This window comes from Anomaloglossus baeobatrachus, chromosome 3 (genome assembly GCF_048569485.1).
Source record: "Anomaloglossus baeobatrachus isolate aAnoBae1 chromosome 3, aAnoBae1.hap1, whole genome shotgun sequence".
Lineage (NCBI taxonomy): Eukaryota > Metazoa > Chordata > Amphibia > Anura > Aromobatidae > Anomaloglossus > Anomaloglossus baeobatrachus.
In genome coordinates, this window is record NC_134355.1 from 560,697,252 (window position 1) to 560,720,480 (window position 23,229).

Genomic DNA, 23,229 nt, shown 5'->3' on the forward strand with positions numbered 1-23,229 from the left:
ACACACATCATGTAATAGTGGCTTCATTTTTATTTTTTATTTTTTTTTATTCCATCTCTCCGTTGTGGAGATATTAGCAATCAAAGCAATTGTCACTCAATGAGTTAACTTCTGTAAGTCTAAGTGGACGTTAAAGATATTTTTGCTGAACTCAGCTGTGCTGCCTCTCCCTCACACAGACTCAGGAGGTTAGACCAGGAGATCAGGGCTATATCATTACATCTCACACGAAGGAAAATCTGCTCTAAGCTATGGTGGGGGGTGTTCTTCTTTCCATTGAGAGCTGCTGCCTGCATAGGATTGGTCAGAATCATACAGGAAGAAGAAATATACATCCCCAGAAAAAACTCTGAAAACACCCAATTTGACTTATTAGGTGCCAAATACTTTGATTGCTAATATTTCCATAATGGAGAAGCGAATGTAAAAAACAAATAAAATAAGGATTATTTTTTTCCACTCAGCAGCAATTATTACATTGTGTACAGCTTAAAATGAAAAATTTGGTGAAAACTCCTCTTTAATTCCATACATTTAGCAATAAGAAACACACTACAGCAATTGACCACAGTCTCTTAACATGGAGAGTGATTGCAAAACCCCCAAAATAGACCAGCATACCTGTTGGTATTAGTGCAAAGTGTTGGTCCATATTCACAAAAACTAGGCATGTCCCTCTACTTGAGCTGTGTATCGTGTCTACATAAATTTCCCGGGGCAGGTGCAAAACAGTCAGGCCGTGGTCCTGACCTGCCATGAGCCTGCTGTCACTTAGAGGGATGAATCACAAGAAATAGGACCACCCTGATTAAGTACACTATGGCATTCTGAAATGGCTTTTTCGCTTTTTTTGATCAAAATAGTGTCAACTAACCACCCTATGTTATTTACTTGTACTTTTACTGTTTTCTTATTGCAGGGTATTTGCTCATTTTTAGCCTTGGTTTTGTATGAAGAAAAATTGGTCTATAAAGCAGCAGTGAGCAAAAAACTTTAAGGGGCTTTCCATCATAGGTACAGTGCCTTGCGAAAGTATTCGGCCCCCTTGAATTTTTCAACCTTTTCCCACATTTTAGGTTTCAAACAAAGATAAAAAATGTTAATGTTATGATGAAGAATCAACAACAAGTGGGACACAATTGTGAAGGTGAACGAAATTTCTTGCTTATTTTAAACTTTTTTAAAAAATAAATGAAAATTGTGGCGTGCAATATTATTTGGATCCTTTAAGTTAATACTTTGTAGCGCCACCTTTTTGCTGCGATTACAGCTGCAAGTCGCTTGGGGTATGTGTCTCTATCAGTTTTGCACATCGAGAGACTGAAATTCTTGCCCATTCTTCCTTTGCAAATAGCTCGAGCTGAGTGAGGTTGGATGGAGAGCGTTTGTGAACAGCAGTTTTCAGCTCTTTCCACAGATTCTTGATTGGATTCAGGTCTGGACTTTGACTTGGCCATTCTAACACCTGGATACGTTTATTTGTGAACCATTCCATAGTAGATTTTGCTTTATGTTTTGGATCATTGTCGTGTTGAAAGACAAATCTCCATCCCAGTCTCAGGTGTTTTGCAGACTCCAACAGGTTTTCTTCAACAATGGTCCTCAATCCATCTTCCCATCAATCCCATCAATTTTAACCATCTTCCCTGTCCCTGCTGAAGAAAAACAGGCCCAAACCATGATGCTACCACCACCATGTTTGACAGTGGGGATGGTGTGTTCAGGGAGATGAGCTGTGATGCTTTTACGCCAAACATATCGTTTGGCATTGTGCCCCAAAAAGTTCGATATTGGTTTCATCTGACCAGAGTGCCTTCTTCCACATGTTTGGTGTGTCTCTCAGGTTGTTTGTGGCAAACTTTAAACGACACTTTTTAAGGATATCTTGGAGAAATGGCTTTCTTCTTGCCACACTTCCATAAAGGCCAGATTTGTGCAGTGGACAGACTCTCCCACCTCAGCTGTAGATCTCTGCAGTTCATCCTGAGTGATCATGGGACTCTTGGCTGCATCTCTGATCAGTCTTATCCTTGTTTGTGATGAAATTTTTGAGGGACTGCCGGGTCTTGGTAGATTTGCAGTGGTAGGATACGTCTTCCATTTTAATATGATCACTTGCACAGTGATTCTTGGAATGTTTAAAGTTGTGGAAATCTTTTTGCAACGAAATCCGGCTTTAAACCTGTCTACAACAGTATCACGGACCTGCCTGTTGTGTTCCTTTGTCTTCATGATGCTCTCTGTGCTTTAAACAGAACACAGACTATCACAGAGCAGGTGCATTTATACGGAGACTTGATTACACACAGGTGGCTTATATTTATCATCATCTATCATTTAGGACAACATTGGATCATTCAGAGATCCTCAATGAACTTCTGGAGTGAGTTTGCTGCACTGAATGTAAAGGGGATGAATAATATTGCACGTCCCAATTTTCAGTTTATTATTTTTTACAAAAGTTTAAAATAAGCAATAAATTTCATTCAACTTCACAATTGCGCCCCACTTGTTGTTGATTCTTCACCATAATATTAAAATTTTTATCTTTATGTTTGAAGCCTGAAATGTGGGCAAAGGTTGAAAAATTCAAGGGGGCCGAATACTTTCGCAAGCCAGTATATAATTTGGTAGAATCTCTGGTGGAAAACTGATAAAAAAAACTAGCAGTAAGGAACAACAAAATGGAGCGCTATAGGGTCTTTTCTTGAGATAAAAGAAGGTATAATCAGTGGAAAGGCTCACCTTGTAAGGTTGTGAAAAGTCACAACCACTCAAACAAATGTAACGTACGACTGCCGCAGTCCCACGTGGAAAGACAAGTGTATCAGTGGAGAATTGGTTAAACACCGCGCTGTCGAATAGACAAATCCAGATGAAGTTCAAATGATTTATTCTTCAACGCATTTCGGAGAACACTTTCTCCTTCTTCGGGATATATATCCGGAAGGATAAAAGGTTTTCGAAACGCGTTGAAAAAGAAATCACTTGAACTTCATGGGATGCTGAGGCATATCCTGCTGTATAAAAATACATTGGCCATAGATTTCCATTGTTTTAAAATACGCAAATAATGTGGTATATGCTTTACTATATACCGTAATATAAAATAGCGTTGTCTACTATGCAACTCTCCACTGCAAAAACCAGAGCTATGCCGATTTCCTTAGGAAAAATCTCCGACAGGGCCCCAAGTCAACACGGGTCTTTAATAGTATTCATCTTTGTACAAACGATGAATGTAGTAAAAAGAGAAAACGATATGAACTGACCTTTAGATGTTAATCACATCCATTGGTGGCTTTATATATTGGCCAACATATGTTGACTTCACTATGACCTAAATAAATTATATTTCTATTTATCTATTTTTACGAGGTTTTACATCACTATGGGGGCGATTGATAAATGCCACACTGCCGTGCCGATTGTCCCTTGTATTTTAACATACAAGCTAGATATAACTTTTTCAGTTATAAACAGTCGTAAAAATCAAAATTCATTACCTTATTATAAACTCTGATTGATCTAATTCTGGGTTATACAATGCCGGCAGAGAAAGGGCGCTTTGTTTCTTGTACGTATATTTGTTTTTCATTGAATTCAAAGTCAAATATTTTCATACAGAAGCCGGTTCCTTGGCATGGATGGGGGTCAATATTTACCCATTGGTGGATTCCAGGTCTCCCAACAATGGAACACAACCTTCCATTTCAATGGGCGGTAATGTGTTGCCCAGATGTGTTGGCATTTTAAGGATTAGCAAGGTTTTAACCTGGCATGTCACACTGCTGTTCTGGGGCTGTATAAGGCTTCCTCTATTCTACTGTGCAGCTAATAAATTGTTTGAATATAGCTCCGTTCCGTGTCAGCCATTTTCATCTGCCTAGAAGTTGCACTTCCTGAAGCGTTTATTTAATGTGGGAGAATATCACTTACACTGACCCACATTATGAATGTTGTTTTTAAAATATAAATGTCAAAATGAAATAAAGCAAAGCTTAACATATTATAGAATTTCTTCCAGGAGAGTGCAGGCAATCCCCATTTATTTATTAACTCAAATCAACCTCAGAATTTCCTTTCCAAAATAAATCAAGAGTAACTATAATTCTTCTTTTCTCGTATATTGTTAAAAGGTCTATTTAGTTCTTCCTGTCTATGGGAAAATTGAGTGATATCCAATAAAACCACTACTTTTAAAGGGATGACATATCGCTAGGTTGATCGGCGGGATTTCTCTTTGACCCACTCTGGTCCTCAGAATTAAAGGGAACCTGACTGCTGATACATGCTGCCCGATCCATGGGTGGCAGGTATCAGGCACTGGTTGGATGGTTTTGTGTGTTTAACTCGAAAACACTAAGATATTTCAGAGAAAAATATAGTTTAAAAGCCTGTGATTAGACGCTTGTATGTCCTGGTCTCCGGAGGCTTCTCCCCACCCTCTGCCCTGCAGTGACAGTGCTCTCCCTGCATACATGTATAGGGAGAAACCTATCAGGGTGGAGAGAAACTGCTGGGGACCTGAATTTTTAACTAGTCTTTTATACGGCTCGGTACCCGGCACATTTAAACTTTGAAAACATAGTTTCTTAGGTTGAAAAAAGGCCTAGGTCCATCTAGTTCAACCTTCCTCCACCAGTTCTACATTTTGTCATTAAGTCATTTATAACTGACAATGTTGTGTACTGAGGAAATCATCCAGCCCTGATATAAAAGCTGTTATAGTATCTGCCATTACTACCTCTTGTGGTAGGGCATTGCACAGTCTGACTGCTCTAACTGTAAAGAACCCTTTCCTATTTAGCTGCCGGAATCACCTTTCTTCCACTTGCAGCGAGTGCCCCCTGGTCAACTATTGTCTTTTGGAAAGAATAAAGGGTACTTTACACATTGTGATATCGCTATCGATATCGCTAGCGAGCGTACCCACCCCCGTCGGTTGTGCGTCACGGGCAAATCACTGCCCGTGGCGCACAACATCGCTTTCACCCATCACACGGACTTACCTTCCCTGCGACTTCGCTCTGGCCGGCCAGCCGCCTCCTTTCTAAGGGGGCGGTACGTGCGGCGTCACATCGATGTCACACGGCAGCCGTCCAATAGAAGCGGAGGGGTGGAGATGAGCGAGACAAACATCCCGCCCACCTCCTTCCCGGCCGCAGGTACGAGGTTGTTGCTCGCTCCTGCGGTGTCACACATAGCGACGTGTGCTGCCGCAGGTACGACAAACAACCTCTGTACTGAATAGGCAATGATTTTTGGTAAGTTAACAACGTCTCACATACCAACGATTTTTGCCTCTTTTGCGACTGTTTAAGGTCGCTCATACGTGTTACACGCTGCGACGTTGCTAACGACGTCGGATGTGCGTCACAAACACCGTGACCCTTACGATATATCGTTAGCGATGTCGCAGCATGTAAATGGCCCTTAAGTCATGTGCCAGTCCTTTTATATTGACCACACATGTATATATACATACAAATGAGATCTCCTCTGAGACGTCTTTTTTTAAGCTAAACAAATCTAACTTTCCCAACCTGTCATCATATGGGAGGCCTTCCATTCCTTGTAGTAGTCTAGTTGCCGCCTTTGAAATGACTCAAGGTACTGAATGTTCTTTTTAAAATGTGGAGACCAAAACTGGATCCCATATTCTAGATGTGGCCTTAGAAGTGATTTATAGAGGGGTAACAATACGTTGGGATCTTGGGATCTAACCTCTCTTTTATACACACTCAAAATGTTACAGTGTTGGCTGAAATCATACAACCAGTGCCTAATACTCGCTGCCCATGGATCTGGCAGCATGTATCAGCTGTCAGGGTCCCTTTGAGTAGATTCACAACTGTCTCACCTTCCCTGGGTTTTTTTTGTTTCTATGGTAACGAATGTTACATCACATGAAAGCCTTATGTGTCCAATATATGTTTTCAAAATTTTGTGTTTGTTGCTTATGGCATCAGTGTTCTACGCACGAAAATGGAATACAAAATGGCAGAGGCTAATGCGATATTCACAGCAACTGACAGCAGAGGAGTGATAAAATTCATGTTACTGCAAGGAAAGTCCGGGAAGGATATTCATGGTGATATGTCGCAGACATTGGGGGATAAATGTCCTTCATATTCCACAGTTAAGAAATGGGTTGCCAAATTTAAAATGGGCCACATCAGCCCCAATGATGAGGAACGTCCTGGACGACCGAGAGTGGTTGTTGTTTTGGAGATCGTCGATGCTGTGCACACCCTCATACTGGAGAATCAACGAATTTCAGCTAAAGCAATAGCAGACATCATGGGGATTTCCCGTGATCGTGTTGTGTCATTATCCATGAACATTTGGACACGAGGAAGCGATCTGCAAAGTGGGTCCTCAAATGTTTGACAACAGATCAGAGAAGCATGCGAGTGAAAACGTCCTGGACCATTTGTCAGCGTTTCCGGACTGATAAGAACTTCCTGGATCGACTGGTCACTATGGATGAGACCTGGATTTATTTGTATGATCCTGAAAACAAGGAGCAGTCAAAAGAGTGGAGGCACAGTGGTTCTCCTCATCCAAAGAAGTTCAGGGTGCAAAAATCAGCCACAAAGGTGACAGCATGTGTGTTCTGGGATAAGGAGGGTGTGCTGCTAGTGGACTACCTTTAAAAGGGTTCCACCATCAATGCAAGGTATTACATTGAACTTTTGGACCAATTGAAGGCAGCTCTGACGGCCAAAATTTGCGGCAAGCTGTCCAAAGGAATCTTGTTCCTGCAAGACAACACCTCTGCTCACACTACACAAGCGACCACAGCAACACTGACAGAGCTGGGCTTCCAGCTGGTTCACCACCCACCTTTTTCACCAGATCTAGCTCCCTCCGACTATCATCTGTTTCCAAACCTGAAGAAACATCTCAAGGGTACTAAATTTCATACCATTTCTGATGCTATGGCAGCTACGGATGCCTGGTTTCAGGCACAACTGAAATCCCTCTATTTGCTAGGCTTACAGAACTTGGAGTACCGATGTAAGAAGTGTGTTGACATCAGTGGAGAGTTTGTGGAAAAAAATGTAAAGTTTCATCATCCTATCTTGTTTCTTTCTGGGTAAAGCCAAAGACTTATCAGCAGACCCTCGTACATTGCTCATGAATATGCTGACTACCTGGCAGCACGCCAAGTAGTCCTCTAATGATAATCTATTTATGATAATCTACTGCTGATTAAGCAGTGATTTTATCAAAACCACACTAAGCAGCCCAGTAAGTGACACATCGCTGGAATCAGGATCTTTTCCCCTGCATTATGTGGCTCTCAGATTGGGTGGCAAAAACTTGATGGCAAAGTCCCTTTAAGGAGGATGTATTAAACATGCAATACCATAATTGTAATCAACTAGCTATTTAAGAAACAAAACTGAAAAGTGCAAAATAAAAGAAAAATACAATGACTTTTGGGGTAATTAATAAAAAAAAAATGACAACAGACTACTGGCAAAAAAATGTCCAAAATGTGGTACACTGCTAAGTGGACTAATAATGTTGCAATTTTGGCACAAACACCAATCTTGATGATTAGGCACCTTAGGGTTTTTTGTTTTTTTTTAAAGAGAAATTATGGAGGAATCACAAAATAAACATTGGACGATTACAAGAAGGGCAAGAATGTAATGTATCAGCAGACAAAAAGCAAACCAGCACAAACATCTGCAGATGTGCAATACTATTACATAGTGGTTTTACAGAGAAGGCTGAGGCCTGACTAAAAGACTCTGTTCTGGTGCCACGTACTTGCATTACTGCATCCCCCAACCTGCACGTGGCTGTTGTCGATGCGAAAAACCCAACGTCCAGGAATTCCTACATTAGTGGTGTTTGCAATCCCTGCAATGTCATCTGTGCGAGAGCCTGGAATATTAAAGTACCTCCAGCCATCTCCTGCATTGAAGCCTGCCTAGGAGACAAAGAGGTGTGAATTAAGAGACACAATAAAAAAAAACAAAAACAGTGAAAAAGATCTTTGCTTGGAAATCCACCACATTAAAATGTTCTCCTCAATCCAAGACACTTCTGGTTAGTTTTTTTTTTTATCAACTATGTTAGCTATAAAAAGCTTTAGCAATTGGACTCCTGGTCATAGGGCTTCACATCTTGCCTCTTCAGAACTCAATTTCTAGGGTTGTTGGGTTACATTCCCTACATTTCGTACCCCTAAGCTTTACCCATCATATAGGACCTCAGCTTTTCTCTTATCTCCCCAAAACTCAAAACCTTTTTTATTGTCCCAGCTTGCATCCACAGAATGGAGAAAAGTACAATACTATGAAAAATCTTTTGACTGCTACATCAAGACAAAAAGGAGATAGTTGCACTCTGTAGCACTAAGATATATGGAACGAAGAATATGGGAATGTAAAACATGCATTACTGCTTAAAACAAAATGTAAAAATTGAGATACTTAGCACACAAAAATGGCCACCTTTATGTGAGCCCAACAGCCAATGGCAAGGTAACCTTTTTTGTTGGGTCCCTATCAAATTATGGTACATTAAGAGTTTTCCCACTGTGAAACATCTATGTGCCCCATCCTAATAGTCTTTCAGCTCAGTGCACACTGCCTCTAAGCCTCTATAGTGTATGCCGGAAAAAGCTTCCAGAGTACATGTCCATTAGGCTCCAATCACCTAATGTTTTTTTTTTTAAACGGGATCCTATCAATGACGCTGCAGTCCATATTCAAAGAAACCGATACTGACAATGTCCTACACACACAAGTTTGAACATTTTTGGAAGACAATTCATGGAAAAACCTATATGTGCGACACTTTATCAAGACAAATTATTAACATGAAAATCTAGGACTGCCATGTGTGCTCCAATTTCTGGCACATTTAAAAATGTCGAACCAATGGTGCCTCCTCCGCCTCCCTCCTAAACCGACCCATTTGTTCAAAAGTGGCCAAAGGACTAAAGACATTGTTCGCAAATTTTAGTAAAAATATGATCTGCACCAAAACTGCTTTTTTCTATGTCACAAAAGTATTGCCCACCTATTCATAAAATGTCCTCCAATGCCTGCATGGGGTATGTTGATAAAATACCGTACCTGGGCAGCAATGCCACCTCTACCCAAACTATCCCCTCCACTGCTTGCATGTCGACCTGTGGTCCATTGTATTGTCTCATAGTTGAAGATAGTGAAGGATCGAACTCCGTCTGTAATCAGAACAATCTGGAAGCTGTTCACCTGCAAAATCAGAATATTATTGATCAGGAGCATAACTTACCTCAGGCTCTAATTGCCGTAAATGACAAGGAGAAAAAATGAATGCAATAAATCTCATTTACATGGCAAAGATATACTAATTATGGACATGTAGGCAGCATTCTGGCTGAAAAAAAAAAAAAGTTTTTCCAAAACATATTCACACAATTATTAGTACAGGTATATTATAACTTAGGTTAAGGCCTTGTGCGCACTGGGAAATTGAATTTTCTTGAGAAAATTCCGCATGCTCTCAAAGATTACCGCACCCGCGGTAAAAAACCGCGGGAAACCGCGCACCCGAAAACCGCATGCGGTTTGCCGCGGTTTGCTGCGGTTTTACCGCGGTATTATTCGCGGTTTTGCCGCGTGCGGGTTGGGATGTGCTTTATTGCATTCAATGCAATAAAGCACATTGAAAAAAAAAATAATTTAATTCAGAGATAGTAGATAGACAGAAGAATAGATAGAGGGATAGATAGATAGATAGATAGATGACAGATCGCTGCATTTCCCACGGTCGGCAGTGAGTTCACATTACCGGCCGTGGGAAATGACCGGTAATTACCTCTGCTGTCTGCTGCTTTCATTCAGCGCTGTGTCTGTGACAGTCGCGGCTGGATGTAAGCAGTGCAGGACCTGTGGATTACGCCGGAGCGGTGGATTACGCCGGAGCTTTGGTGCGGGAGGGGTTAATAAAATGGTGAACGAGGCTTGTTTGTTTTATTTAAAATAAAGGATTTTTCTGTGTCTGCGTTTTTTTCACTTTACTTACGGGTTGATCATGTCAGCTGTCACATAGACGCTGCCATGATCAAGCCTGGAGTTAATGGCGGTGGTCTCCCACCATCATTAACCCCTTGTATTACCTTGCCACCACTGCTACACGGCGGCAAGAAGAGCCGAGGACACTCCGGTAGTGCCGCATAATGCATGCGACAGTGCCGGGGCAGCTGCGGCTGATATTCTCGGCTGCGGGAGGGGGAGTGAGGCGGGGGACATTAACCCTGCCCCTCTCCCTCCCCAGCCTGAGAACTCCGGGCCGCCGCTGTGTGCTTACCTCGGCTGGAAGGTAAATATGCAGCGGAGCCCACGTTCTTTGTTTTCTATATTTCCGTTTTCTTTCTATGTGTGTTCTATGTGTCTGTGTCTATGTGTTCTATGTCTGTGATGTGTTCTGTGTCTGTGATGTGTGTGTTTACTCTGCACAGCTTCCTCTTCCTGTAATGACATCACTTCCTTGCAAAACCGCAGACAAGCGATGCACATTACCGGAGGTAAACCGCGAAATACCGCAGGGAATAACGCAGGAAAACGCAGTGAACCGCACAGAATTTGCTGCCTGCGTTATTCCCTGCGGGATTTCATGATTAACATTGGAGTCAATGGAGTGAAATCCCGCAGCGATGTGCGGAAAAGAAGTGACATGCACTTGTTTTTGCTGCGGGATTCCCGCAGCAAAACATGCAGCTGTCAAATTCCGCCCAGTGCGCTCAGGATTTTTTTTCTCCATAGGATTTTCTGGTGAATCACTGCAGAGATGTTATGAACATTTTCTGCAGCGAAACATACAGCAAATCCGCGGAAAATCCGCGGCAAACTCCGGTAAGTGCGCACATAGCCTTAGGAGGTATTAGGCTATGTTCGCGTTTCTGCAGCGTTTTTAGCGGCAGCGTTTTTGCGCTAAAACGCATGCGTTTTTGTTTTCCAGCAAAGTCTATGGGAAAAGATGAAATCCTGTCTGCACTTTGCTTTTTTTTCTGCAGCGTTTAATTTGCATATTTTGGGTCAAAACCATGCTGAAAATGAAGCAGCATGTCAGTTGTTTTTGCCATTTCTGCAGCGTTTCCTTAACATTGGAGTCTGAGAAATGGCAAAATGCAACCAAAAGCGCTAAAAAATGGTCAAAAGCCATTTGGTCAAAAACCAAGGGCAGGAAAACGTGCAGAATAAACTGCAGGTACTACGACGCAACATGCGGACATAGCCTTATAATGTTGAAAAATTCTAAAATGCTTAAAATAAAAAAAAAATAAAAAAATTCCCTGGCTAAGCACCATTCTTCAAAGGAAACATTTATTAGTATAATTAACTTACTGGTGAATTGGCATCTCCACCATAAAACGTGACCCGGCACCAAGTAGCAATGAAAACCCAGGTGGCATTGAAGTCAGATAATTCAGGAAAGTATGTATGTACATCTTGGTTGGCACGTCTCAAGACGCTCAGGTCCTCAGTCTCCCGATAGAATACATCTCCTCCTCTACGGTTATCGACATCCGCCCAAAACGCTGCCACAACTCTGCGGTCACCAGAAATAGGAAATGCCACAGGAGTAAACTGAGACACCTCACGAAGGAAAGACACAACCCCATTATTATTTACCTAAAAAAAGAAAAAACAAACAAACGAAAACGTTACAGGCTACAAACGGAAACATGAACTTTATTACAGAGGAACATCAGACATCACTAATCTCAGCATGGAAACCATGATATTATAGCCTCCCACCCAATAAAATGGTGACATCAGGTAAAGAAATGATGACGCTGGAGAGCGTTTTCTTGGCTTATATCATAATTATACAGACTCTGGTATGGATATAACAAATTATAACATATGCTTGGCTGTTTAGATGATGCCCATAGCCTTTTAATGATGTGGAAAGAAGATACTAGAATGGCGTTCCAATCAAACTGTCCTGGGTTCCTCAGAGGTCACACACCGGAGACCTAGGAGTTAAACGAATAAAGGTGAGCTCTAACCTAAACGCTTTCACTACATAAGTGATAACTATTATTGGTCTAGGCCCACAGTGGACTCCCCAAATCGGTAAAATGGGGCACTTCTGTTAGTGCCTCATTTCCATGGTTGTAAGACCGTGGTCAGGAGGAGAATGGTAGGGCAGATAATACATGCACTACCAGGGGAGTACAGTTCTCCTTAAACAGACCAGCTAAGTAAGAAATTGTACAAGCAATTCTTTATGGGAAAAGTATATACCTTAGGTCTCTCAAAGGAGCAGAGTATTTGCAACATCATTTTATTTTTGTTCTCTGAGATAGCTAATTTGTATACCTCTCCCATGGAGCATGCTTGTAAGACACCATACATCCAAATGTACAATAAAGATAAAGTCAGCATATAAGCAAGTCAGTACTAATTTATACTGGACCCTTAAAGCGTCAAAGTAGTGTTAAAGCATCACGCCAGCATTTTTCCCCCACTAGAGATGTGGTTGTAATCTAAAGTCCCTGCCTCAGTATTATACTCACCCTCCAGCATTTTCACCTTTTTTCGGTGTTGCTCCAGTCCCACGGCGCCATCTTGTGACCGCAACTTCTGATTGACAAGAAGTCAGAAGTCATGTGACAAACTCTCAGTGCAAGTCTATGGGAGTCAGAATGAAGCCAAAACAAGGCTCTCATAAACTTGTATTGAAGAGTAACCTCCAGTGCTCACCAAGAGCGACCCGGCAAGTCACAAAGTGTCAGAGACAGATGTGAGTGGCGTGATTGGAAGATGAAGACACCAGAGGGTGAGTATGAGACTAAAGGAAGGGGACTTGGCTCAGAAGCACCACTCCAGCAGTAAAAAAAAAAACAAAAAAAAAAAACGCTGACGTGGTACTGCATAGTGTTGGTAATTAGTTAACTGGAAGTCAAATAACAGATCAAAGGAAGCTACAAAAACTATTAAGAATGATTATATAGAGATCTGAGTAATCTCAAAAGCTTACAATTTGTTTATATCTTTTCAGCCAGCCATTAAAAGGTAAAAACCACTGAACACTCACAATTTAGACTATATATCTACTGGCTATGAATGTACAAAAAAGATGTTAAAGTTATATACAATTAGTAAGAAGGAATCAGGAAAAACGTGAACAAGGATTTTATTTGGATGGAGTCGCCCCTGACACGGGGGCACTTCAAACACAGCTGAAAATGGCAAATAAGCAAATAGAAAATATCAATGATCATATTATGATGGTTAAATCTTCAGCATCTAGTACAAAAAAAGAATTCTGTATCCAACCCTTTTTTTTTTTTTACTACTTTTAGATTTCCAAGAAGAGGAAGCAGATGGAGAGGAGTAATGGATGCCATAATTAACAAGGCTACATGATCACGTTTGCATACACACGTGGTCAAAATTGTTGGTATCTCGTTCAATTAAAGAAAAAAACACAATGGTCACAGAAATAGCTTGAATCTGACAAAAGTAATAATAAATAAAAAATATATGAAAATGACCAAAAGAAAGTCAGATATTGCTGCTTTTTTGCTTCCACGGAATTTAAAAAAAAATAAAACTCATGAAATAAGCCTGGATAGAAATGATGGCGTCCTCCTCCTTAACGTAATATTTGGTTGCACAACCTTTTGAGGCAATCACTGCAATCAGACGATTCCTGTAACGGTCAATGAGACTTCTGCACCTCTCGACAGGTATTTTGGCCACTCCTCAAGAGCAAACTGCTTCAGTTGCCTTCTCCAGACGGCATGTTTCAGCTCTTTCCAAAGATGCTCAATGTAATACTACTGTATGTTCTGAGGATTTCGATTGCGTTAGGGCAATGACAACAGAGACGAGTTCTTGGTACAAGATGTTATGTAATATGTCACCACAGTAGATACACAACGGGAATAAACACAGTAAAACAACACACAAAACGGAGCGAAGGGGATTCCCGGGGCCACGCACCGGACTCCCCCAGGGAGACCACCAGAGCGAACCCCTGTACAGGGACTGTCCGGCAATCAACCCCGGAAGGCCTAAATGTGCGGCAGCCGGTACACAAGGGGCAAGTGGTATAGTCCAGGAGTGTCCGTACGGGATGATTGTCCAGAGTGGTTAGGAACCGGGCAGAGTGCTGATCAAAGACGGCAGACGGAGTCCGGGCACAGCTTGAAGAAAACCGGGTATGGTCCAGAGTCGGTCGGTAGAGTTTCAGGAGAATCCAAGGCAATCAGGAAGTAGAAACAGCAAAGCAGGAGCACACAGCAAGCAGTATACTCAGGCACTGGACTGGGCTGAGAGGCGGCCTTTTAAGCAGCTGGACAGGAAGTAGGGCAACAGAACCTTAAACTCCATGTTAACTGAGGGCAAGCTCATTCAAAAGAGAACTGGAAAACCTGGAAACCTGACACTCAATAGGATTTAGGTCAGGGGTCATAGAGGCCACTTCAGAATAGTCCAATGTTTTCCTTTTAGCCATTCTTGGGTGTTTTTAGCTTTGTGTTTTGGGTCATTATCCTGTTGCAAGACCCATGACCTGCGACTGAGACCAAGTTTTCTGACACTGGGCAGCACATTTCTCTCTAGAATCCATTGACAGTCTTGAGATTTCATTGTACCCTGTACAGATTCAAGACACCCTGTGCCAGATGCAGCAAAGCAGCCCCATAACATAACAGAGCCTCCTCCATGTTTCACAGTAGGTATAGTGTTCTTTTCTTGATATGCTTCATTTTACCGTCTGTGAACATAGAGCTGATGTGCCTTGCCAAAAAAGTTCAGTTTTTGTCTCATCTGTCCATAGGACATTCTCCCAGAAGCTTTGTGGCTTGTCAACATGTTGCTTGACATATTACAGTCTGTCCTTTTTATGATATTTTTTCAACAATGGTGTCCTCCTTAGTTGTCTCCCATTAAGTCCACTTTGGCTCAAACAACGACGGATGGTGCGATCTGACACTGATATTCCTTCAGCTTAAAGTTCACCTGTAATTTCTTTAGACGTTTTTCTGGGCTATTTTGTTACCATTCATATTATTCATCTCTTTGATTTATCATCAATTTTCCTCCTGTGGCCAAGTCCAGGGAGGTTGGCTACAGTCCCATGGATCTTAAATTTCTGAATAATATGTGTAACTGTAGTAACAGGAACATTAAACTGCTTGGAGATGGTCTTATAAAATTTACCTTTAACATGCTTGTCTATAATTTTCTTTCTAATCTCCTGAGACAATTCTTTCCTTCGCTTCCTCTGGTTCATGTTGAGTGTGGTACACACCATGTTACCAAATAGCACAGTGAGTATCTGTAGCCCTATATACAGGTCCACTGACTGATTACAAGATTGTACACACATGTGATGCTCATTAGTGGACTCAACTTGATTTAACATGTCCCTTTTGTCACATTATTTTCAGGGGTACCATCATTTCTGTCCAGGCCTGTTTCATGAGTTTTTGAGGGTTTTTTAATTCTGTGGAAGCATGTCTGACTTTCATTTGCTCATTTTCATAGATTTTTGATTTATCGTTACTTTTGTCAGATTCATGTTATTTCTGCGACCATTGTGGGTTTTTCTTTCATTACATGAGGGGCACCAACAATTTTGACCATTCATATATTATGTTAGCAGAGCAGTTTTCAGTCATTAAATTAGATTTATATGCAGTAGGAGTGCCATTATGTGCCACACCAATACAAGTAGAGATACCATTCTGTGAGATTAAAGCGGGCTTTACACGCTACGATATATCTAACGAGATGTTGGCGGGATCAAGTCGTAAGTGACGCACATCTGGCCTCGTTAGTGATATTGTAGCGTGTGACACCTATGAACGAGCAGAAATACTCACCTTCTCGTTCATCGCTGACACGTCGCTCATTTTCTAAAAATCGCACGTCCTGTTGTTCATCGTTCCTGGGGCAGCACAAATCGCTCCGTGTGACACCCCAGGAACGATGAACACAGCTTACCTGCGTCCCGCCGGCAATGCGGAAGGAAGGAGGTGGGCGGGATGTTTACGTCCCGCTCATCTCCGCCCCTCCGCTTCTATTGGCCGGCCGCTGTGTGACGTCGCTGTGACACCGAACGTCCCTCCCCCTTCAGGAAGTGGATGTTCGCCGCCCACAGCGAGGTCGTTTGGAAGGTAAGTACGTGTGACAGGGGTTTACAGCATTGTGGAACACAGGCAAGAAATTGCCCATGCCGCACAAACGATGGGGGCAGGTGCGGTCGCAAATGCAATCGCACGATACATTGTAACGTGTAAAGCAGGCTTAAGACACAGGAGACAATCAATAAAAAAAAAAAAAATAAATAAACCCTGAGTCTTTACTTCTATATGCTACTCTAAATTGTTCTATATATCTCATGTCAATAGTCATCAGGTTAGATAGTATTGAAGAATATTTCAAAACCCTTTGGTCCTACTAAATGCAAAGGTAAAATGGTATCCAAAGCTGCTACAAAATCCTTTTTAGAAGAATATTTATTTCTAAGAAAGGGTCAGGTGGGCATCGAAGCACCAGCACTTAACACAAATCCGTTTACTTGGTAGGGTCTAGGCAAGGCAATTGACGAAGCTTGCCGGGGTAGTCACCTTATCTCTGATGGTCAATATAATGGCCATCAAAAGCACTCAAAAGACATTTTATACTGAAAAATCAAGCCAAAGTGCTAACCACTACTGCAGGTGTCTCCCAATCTATCTAAATTGTTGTCTGCTGCCTGTTGCAAAGTGCAATCCGTTTCTATCACAAAGAAGGATTACAAGAAGTTGGGGCTGGGGTGTTTTTTTTCTCGGCTTCTGCTTTTTTGACTGTCAATCTGCAGAGACACAAATGAAACAGGAGACTTTTATTCTATGACAGAAAAGCTACTGGACAATGGCTGGAGCAGTGCATGCTGGAAAACGAGTTCCAGCACATATAGTGGCGGCAGAATGTTGATGACAATAAACCGCCCATTCAAAAGGAGTGGATGGCAAGTTAAAGAGCATGAAAATCGGGAAAGATCCTGGATATATTAGACTGGTATATGCAACAAAAAGCAGGTTTAACTTTCTGTGGGGGATGAGGTCCGCATGACCCAATCATTAGAAACATATAATCATTAAAGCTAGAAAATATTCTTGCGTTCTGTATTCAGTTAAGTGAGGTTACATCTTGTCCTTCTTGGGAGAGTTCTGCGTAGATAATGTAATCCAGCCATTCCCTAGACTCATGGGAACTCTTCTTTATAAAACAGGGCAGCCCAACAACTTACCCCAAGTACAGTACCCGAAGAACACACCAAACCACACATGACTTTGATGCTCATTTGCACATCACAATTACTGTTTGCAAAAATTTTACGACCGGAGATTTTTGTGTAACAGGAGGAAGAGCCTAATAAGTCACAGAGATCTGTATACTCAGAGGGATCCTCCCTCCTTTTATTTGAATAAACAAATATTGTATACCATGCCGTCTCTATCATGTAAACAATTTAATCTCTACTCATTCCTTCTGACCTTGATTAACCATTCCCAGATTTCTATGGCTCTGACACCATGGGGTTACGCGAGGTCGGCCTCAGACAGCTAACATTAATATTTACATGATGCCCCAGTACACTCATTGTGCTTCCCTTAGGCATGGTCTGGTTATTCACACTCACATTGGTGGGAAAGCGGTCTTTAAAGGTACAGACTCAGCAAGATGATTTGCTCATGTTTATGTTTAAAAGTACCTTTAGCTGCCCTTCCCCCATACAGCTGCATGTATTTAGGAGAGATCTGAATCTTTCATCTGACAGTAATAAAAGTCAGCGTTTTGGGACATTATCAGTGACATACTGGAGAGCAGTCTCACCGTTAAAACTGCAGAGTCAATTTTCTGAGAGTTAAAGCCAAAGTTAAATGCAATGCAAGCACTTTCTATCCAGGGCTGGACAGAAAAGTAGAAAAGTGCAAGTCAATGAGTGCGAGCTTCACTGCAAGTCTCCTAAATTCATGTAGTGGAGGCGGCCATGTCCTTGACATGAGAACACTTCATATGATTTATTACTATCTACCACCAAGTCACCATGAGTCTCTAACAAACTGTCATGCTAGCTATGGGAAAGGACCAAGCAAACGGCGAAAGGGAAGGGAAACCCTGTGTCTTAGGAAGGGGGAGATTGTGACCCCTGACCAAACCCACTGCTGGTCCCTGTGGTCCCTCACCACACTAGATAGGTTCCAAACCTATGCGCCGAGCTGGATACCTGACCCTAGGTATCCTTAGTGCTGGACCCTAAATAGGGACTGGGTGGGATGAGCTCTTCGTCAACCCCACTAAACAATATAGAAGACACAAGGAGGACACACTGGGAAAATGCATGAGCTACTTATCCACAGATGACTCGGGTAGATGTTCGGTAAAGTTTCAACAACGATACCACAGATGAGTGCAAGCCACCTGTCCAGGGAAGATGGGAGTATGTAAGCACATGGAAAATACAGTGGAAGCTTGGTTAACGAGAACAATCCGTTCTGGGACTGTGCTTGTTAACCAAGTTACTCGTTCAGCAAAGCAAGATTTCCCAGAGGAAATCATTGCAATACAGACAAATCGTTCTACAACTTGCTAAATGTCCCATCCTGGTTCCCTATTGTGCCATTCTACACACGTACAAACACGTACAAACACTCACAAACACGCAAGCACACATGCACACACATATTATGCTCAACTTGCCTTCCGTTCCATCGCCGGTCTCCTGGGACTTGCTGTTCACCGGTACGGGATGTGTATCGGGTAACCATCACGACGAGGGAGGAACTTCCGCACCCAGAGCGCTGACATCAAAGGCAGGAGCCGCTTGCCTCTGATTGGCCAGCGTGCTGCCTTTGAGTAGCGGCTGACAGGGGAAGTTCCTGCCTCGTCGCGATGCTTGCCGATACACATCCTATACCGGCGAACTACAAGACCCAGGAGGCCGGCGATGGAACGGAAGGTACACATATTATGCTCACTTTACCTCCCGTTCCATCGCCGGCCTCCTGGATCTTGCAGTTCACCGCGAGGATTCCTCCCTCGTCGCGATGTACCGGCGAACTACAAGAACCATGAGGCCGTTGATGGAACGGAAGGTAAGGTGAGCATAATACTGTATGTGCGTGCGTGTTTGTTTGTGTGTGTTTTGTGCGTGCTTGTGTGTGTTTGTGTGGACTGCAAGAGCGGGTTAGAGCGCGGTGGATGTACGGAACCAGAAGTGTGAGTATTTTACTCGTACAGCAAAGCTTTCTCGTAAACCGAGTTACAAATTTACAGCAAGCTTTGCTCGTTAGGCGAAATACTCGCTAACTGGGTTACTCGTTAAGCGAGGTTCCACTGTACTGATAATCAGCGGCTGGATGGAAGGAGGGCACTGCTGGGTCCTAAAGGGGGAGAGATGAAAATCCAGCAGGAAAGCTACATAAGGCCTCTGTTAAACGTACGCACCGCTTCTGATGCGAGAGCATTGGAAGTGATATGCTAATGACCCTCTGCTGCGAGCGTCAGCCGAAGCTCATGTGACTGTGATGCAATCTTGCGATCGGATCACAGCTGTGGAAAAGAGGGAGGGAGCACTTTTTCCCTCTCCTTTGCGGCCTGTCTATGCGTACATCGCACTGCGGTTGGATGACATGCAAGTACAGTGCAATGTTTCACACAAACACCCATAGACTTGTATGGGGGGTGTGAGCCGAGACTCACTGCCAAACACAGCATGCTGCAGTTCTTTTCTCATGCCGATATGGCATTAGAAATCAATCGCAGATGGACACATCCGCATAACTTGGACAGGTGCAATCTGATGTTTTATCGGATTGCACTCGTCCCTGCAAAACGCAAGTGGAACCGAAGCCTAATGCAATGAATATCAATAGTAGGAACAATAAAAAGTCAGGGAACATTTTGCACAGCCAAACACTGTGACCTTCTATAGCCATAAACCACATGACTTTTTTTAATTCTTTGTACTTGACGCTGAGACACATTAAAGGTGCCAGCCACCTCTGCAGTGGATCTGGTCTTCAGCCTCTTGATAATCAAGGCTTTGATCGCAGGGTGGATTTTTGGCATGCTGTCAGAGGTCAAGGATGTAAACTAGGATTGGGTGCATTATATGACAAGGCGACAAAACTTTTGTCTTGCCAAAATCTAACCTTTCTGTGTTCATTAAATGATCAATATTTCAGCTTTGCAGCAACTTTATTTTCATAACCTAAACCAAATTTGGGAGGGTTTCAGCTTTCAAAAGAGTAATTTATAAAACCAATGGATGAATTTATAGTCAGGTTATAAGCTTTTATTTACATAACATGGGTAAGCGACAGAACTTCTGTCAGGGACTGTATGTCACCCGTGACAAAAATAGTGTCTCTTCCTGTGTTGGTACCATAAGATCACTGTATTATAGCGGTCAGCCATTCATTCGAATGGCCAGTGAGTACTTTTCTACTTTATTGACCCCAGTAGCGGAAATGCATGGCCTTCATCAGCGGATTATGGGAGGTTTAGCGGAAAAAGGGTCTTTAAAGATGAGAAAACAACACTGGGACAAAATAAGGTTATGTACTCAAACGTGTACCGCTAAACAATGACCTGTCTAATGGTCATATAATTTACTGGCAAAATATTATGGTTACTAGTCACTGCTGGTGGGTCTCAAGCATTCAGCCGCACCAGCTGATCTCACCCTTGGGCCACATTCACACATTCAGTATTTCGTCAGGAATTTACATCATTATTTATAAGTAAAGATGAGGGGACTCCTCTAAGTTCGGGTTCTGCGGGTTCAGCTGGACTTTATCTAAAGTTCTATTCTGGATCTGAACCTCATTGGAAGTCACTGATTGGGCAGTTTGGCTCTCCACCCATATAAAGCCAGCTATAAAGAGAGCCCTTGCTGGGAATGGATGTGGTGTGGGTGTCTTTGTTTTTTTTGTGCACACTGCATCTGATAACGCTGATTTAACCCCCAGTGAGAGCCATTCAGACACTGCAAGCGGCTCGCACTGGGCCGAGCACCGAGTGTTCCCGAGTACAGAGATGTTCGATTGCAGTTCGGGTGCTTTATGTAGCAAACCACTCAAACTTGAATAATGATTTTTTTTTTTATAAAGTCTGTGTTTGTTACGAATACCCAACCTTAAAGTTTGTAGACCAAAACCAGGAGTGGGTAAAAAAAAAATGCACAAGTGGCACTCAGGTTTCTATTATAATTTTCTGGAGAGCCAGAAAAAGGCCAGAACGAGGCCCTAAAAGATTGCTGTAGGTCACAAATTGACGAACATCGACCGGAGTGCCACTGGAAAACAAAAAAACTGGTGCTTTAAGAAACTAATCAAAGTAGAATTTTGACCCTTAAAATGCCATGGTTTCATAACGCGTACATTGAGTATAGATACAAACAACTGTTATGTTAACTCACCACTCTGTTACAGTATATTTTCAAGACAAACGGATAGACCTGTAGTCCTTTCTATTTGTCAGCCAAATGAGGAGAAAAACCTTGGCCACATGGCCAAGAAGACCATGCTTGTCAAAGATGAAGGCTTTGACAAAGATGTTCTAATAAATCGACTAGCCTTTGAAGCCAAGATTTTTGTCTTTGGACATTTAAGAATGCCTTTCATAAAATCGGATTGATTCATGGTTGTTACATTCTCCCACTCCACTGTCAGGCCATGTTGGTTTTAGTGAGTAGTGCCAATATCTTTGCTGAGCAGCGCTCTTGCTGCTCTACTAAGCAGCATGATTGCAGCTCAACTCTGTTCAGTATTTCAATTTAAGTAAATTACGTTTTGCTGGTTGGTCAGTGGCTAAAGTCGGGCAGCCAGCAGAACAAAAACATTAATGGTGGAATCTCAAGCTTCCCCAATCAAGTATGTGCACAAATGGACAGCAAAAAAAAAAGATAACATAGATGGCATCCAGGTGCTGTCTGATTTTTTCAGAGACGCATAGACTTTCATTGACAAGTTTGATCTATAACTCGGATCAAAATCAGACATGTCTACATGTTGTACATGAATATGTAAACAGTTCTGTGGACTATAGTGAAATACACAGCTAGAACTTGTATGGGAAAAACTAACAGATGAATGAAGCCTTACCTCAATGCATAGTTGAACTTGTTTCTGGACTGATAAAACCTCGTTTGCCTCCTGATTTTGACTTAATTACATTTCTCTCTTTAGTTTTGACCTTGGCCTTCCTTCTGACCTCATCATTGCTAGCTAGTTTTGTCTGGTACCAGCCATCTGGTTTTAACTCAGCTTGTCCGCAACCCTGATGCCAGCTCACTGCACTGGCCAGCAGCTGCTCAATAGATGCAACTAACGGGCCTTTGTAGCAAATGCAAAATCCCTGTACAGGAGTGAAAGGGTGAACGTCAAAGTGTTCCCCTGGTACCTGCTAAGAGGAGTGGTTAAAGGGAATCTGTCAGTTGCAATATGTACCCAGAGCCACGAGCAGTCCTAGGTGCATATTGCTAATCCCTGCCTAACCGTCCCTGTATACACTAGCATACATAAAAGAATTTTTAGAAAAAGTATTTCTAAAGATCTTTTATTGTATGTTAATGACCACGGTGACTAGTCCCAAGGGTGTTATATCCCCGACTAGCCACCATCTTAGCATGTTAGAGCACACCCACAAGCTTTCAATGCAGCGTAACCTGTGTTAGCTGTAACCACGCTTCTGAATAACTGACACTTCCAGTCATGCACAGTAGACCTCTATGAATCCGGGACGCGTACAGCCGGCTTCATACTGCGCATGACCGGAAATGCCTGGCATTCAGAAGTGTGGTCACAGCGAACACAGGTAAGTGCTGCACCGCTGGTGACGCAGCATTGAATAGCATGTTAGTACACCACTGTGGGTATACTAACATGGTAAGAGGGCGGCTAGTCGGGAGATATAACACCCTTGGGACTAGTCCCTACGCTCATTAGCATAAGATAAGAGATTTTTAGAAATACTTTTTCTAAAGATCTCTTTATCTATGCTAGTGTACACAGGGACGGTCAGGCAGGGATTAGCAATATACACCCAGAACTGCTCATGCTTCTGGGTGCATATTGCACCTGACAGGTTCACTTTAAACACAAAGATAGCCTTTAGGGGGTTTCCACAGACAATGTGCACACGTTGCCGTTTTGTTTCCTCAGCGAAAAATGGACCCTCTGGCAGAAAAACTCACCTTTGGCCAAAA

General features: G+C 42.4%; 1 protein-coding gene across 2 annotated transcripts in view; it reads right to left on the bottom strand.

Annotated features, from left to right (window-relative positions):
• SNED1 (sushi, nidogen and EGF like domains 1) overlaps positions 1 to 23,229 on the bottom strand; it is a 347,445-nt gene that overhangs the window by 207,762 nt on the left and 116,454 nt on the right. For both annotated transcript variants that reach the window (XM_075340866.1, XM_075340865.1), the window contains exons 2-4: positions 11,358 to 11,645; positions 9,102 to 9,242; positions 7,786 to 7,948 (exon numbers count right to left, since the gene is read on the bottom strand). In XM_075340866.1, the coding sequence (XP_075196981.1) occupies positions 7,786 to 7,948; positions 9,102 to 9,242; positions 11,358 to 11,645 (592 nt within the window). The remainder of the gene's footprint in view (positions 1 to 7,785; positions 7,949 to 9,101; positions 9,243 to 11,357; positions 11,646 to 23,229) is intronic.